The sequence below is a fragment of the Galeopterus variegatus genome, unplaced genomic scaffold (genome assembly GCF_000696425.1).
Source record: "Galeopterus variegatus unplaced genomic scaffold, G_variegatus-3.0.2 Scaffold5460, whole genome shotgun sequence".
Taxonomy (NCBI): Eukaryota; Metazoa; Chordata; class Mammalia; order Dermoptera; family Cynocephalidae; genus Galeopterus; species Galeopterus variegatus.
This window is the reverse complement of record NW_007731571.1, coordinates 86319-88469: the sequence shown is the minus strand read 5'-3', so window position 1 is coordinate 88469 and position 2151 is coordinate 86319. Positions and strand designations below refer to the sequence as shown.

The 2151-nt window shown below is 50.4% G+C and overlaps 1 protein-coding gene and 1 pseudogene across 3 annotated transcripts in view; one reads left to right on the top strand and one right to left on the bottom strand.

Annotated features, from left to right (window-relative positions):
- Positions 1 to 362: 362 nt before the first annotated feature.
- LOC103604882 lies at positions 363 to 1161 on the bottom strand (annotated as a pseudogene).
- A 130-nt stretch (positions 1162 to 1291) lies between these two features.
- ERCC8 (excision repair cross-complementation group 8) overlaps positions 1292 to 2151 on the top strand; it is a 67927-nt gene continuing 67067 nt past the window's right edge. For 2 of the 3 annotated variants that reach the window (XM_008589458.1, XM_008589457.1), the window contains exon 1: positions 1292 to 1438. In XM_008589458.1, the coding sequence (XP_008587680.1) occupies positions 1362 to 1438 (77 nt within the window). In that variant the 5' untranslated portion in view covers positions 1292 to 1361. The remainder of the gene's footprint in view (positions 1439 to 2151) is intronic. The other variant, XM_008589459.1, reaches the window with a different exon arrangement.

Genomic DNA, 2151 nt, shown 5'->3' with positions numbered 1-2151 from the left:
TAGAATACAGTTTATATGTGCAGAAAATGAATGGAACACAATTTTGGAAAGGTCTTAGTGCATGTCAATATTATCTCTAACTTTCAAGTGAGGATACTGGGACTTGGGGAGACAATTACTTTGCCCGTGATTCCTCAACTATCATTATCATTATATTATTTGGACGCCTTTTTTCGCCCAAAGCCTGAAATCTTCTGTATCGCGTTTGGAACAACACAAAAAAGGTCATGACAGCTGCTAGTTACCTGGTGTGATGCTAATGGACAGGCACGCCTCCTAACTCCCCAAACCACCCACTCCGTTACTTGGCACGAATCCTACACAGACACACCACGATTAGAACCATGTTTCTTAAACTGAGCTCAGCGGGGACCTGGGATGCGAACTCCTGGGAAATGAAACAGGGAGTCTTTGGGGGATCTCTTTTCCACACTGTGCGTAGATCTACTTTTAACAGGTGTTGGCGGTGAAGGAGGTAATGTATGGGGGCAGCGCCCGGAGCAAAGCTGCCACTGAAAAAGGTAAATACCAAGAGAGAGGGAGGCCAAGGAGCTGAAGACACACCTTTCCAATGACACCACCCAGCCCTGGGTAGCAAGGGGGACTGGCTAAAGATGCACGAAGAGCCACTTCCTAGACCCTCTCCTGCCCTTTGGTAAAAGATCTCCGTGGACTTGTCCCCGTCTACGTTGCTTAAGGGCAAGGACTAAAACTGAGCCGGCGTGCGTCTGGGACTGGGATGAGGGCGCGGGGGCGCAGCGACGGCGGACACGCAAGGCCAGGCCGCCGCGCAAAACCGCTCAGAGAAAGACGCCCAGAGCCAGACCGGGCAGGGCCCCGATTGCACAGTTAAGAGGACAATTCCGGATACCCCTCCGGTGACACTCTAAAGTGTCGCAGCGTGCGTTAGTTGGCAAGACGCTCTCACTTTTCCTTCATTTACTGACCTCGCAACCGTTGCCCTCGTTCTCAACTCACCTCTCCAGTTCTTGTATTCCGGAACACAGTAGTATTTGTTCCCCAGCTGGTCTGTGCCCACGTGCTCCCTCACTTCCTTTGACAGCGCTCTCCACAAGCTGCGGAACAAATCCCGAGACCAACTCATGCTTGCCCGCCCGACTCTCCGTTAGAGTCGCAGCCAGGAGGCCAAAGGAGGAACGGCGCAGCCGCGGCAGCCGCCAACCCCGCCCACCGCGCCGGAGAAGTCCTTCCTGCCTCCATCCTCGCGACCTTCTAGTAACGGTACGCTCTATTGGTCAGGTGTTTCACCACTTGGCCAATGGGAAACTCTGCTGTTACAGCCCCGCCTCTGAGCTCTGTCATGGCGGCGTCCAGTGCTCAAGCAGGTGTGAGGGGACGCGATGCTGGGGTTTTTGTCCGCGCGACAAGCGGGTTTGGAGGATCCTCTTTGCCTCCGAAGAGCGGAGTCCACACGGAGGTAAAGAAAAGCTTACTTTTTTCTACAACAGGTCAGTTAGAATATGGACCGATAGCTGTTAGCCTTGCCCCGCACTTTCCCGTCTCATCACTCTCCTCCCACAAAACTAGTGGAAGGAAAACTTACTTTCTCTTTTGCTCTGTAGCTTGTGAAAATAGGGTGCCTTTTATGTACTAATAGCTTGTAGGCCGGTGCGTGTGCACGTAAGCTCGGGTGAAGGCACTATAAACCTAAATGAGGGTACTTTTTCGTTTTACTTTACTCATTCTCCCTCTTATTAAGTTCCCCCAAGGCGTAACTGTCCTCCAAGTATCCGTTCATTCATTCAGTCGACATATTTAGTGAGTTCCTACTATGTGCCAAGCAGTGTGTTAAAAGCGGAGCATAAGCCAGGAATTGAACAGAAGTTAAGAAGGACTAGATCAGAGAAATTGGGGTCTGGGGCCATTGACAAGAGATGAAGTTGGAGAAGTAGGCAGAAGCTAGATGAGGAAGAGCCTGTGTGTTTGGGTAAGAGATATGAAGGTGAGAATAAGGTGACAACTCTCGCATTTTGCTTTCTGCTTGGAGCAATGGGTTGAAATTGAAAGCAAAAGTGGGAGCCAAGTTAGGTAACTGTTGCCGTTGTCGAAGAGAGAGTTAATGGAAGCCTGAAGCAGGGAGGTAGCAGGTGGGATGAAAATAATTATGAGACTTGAAAAAATCCAATAAAT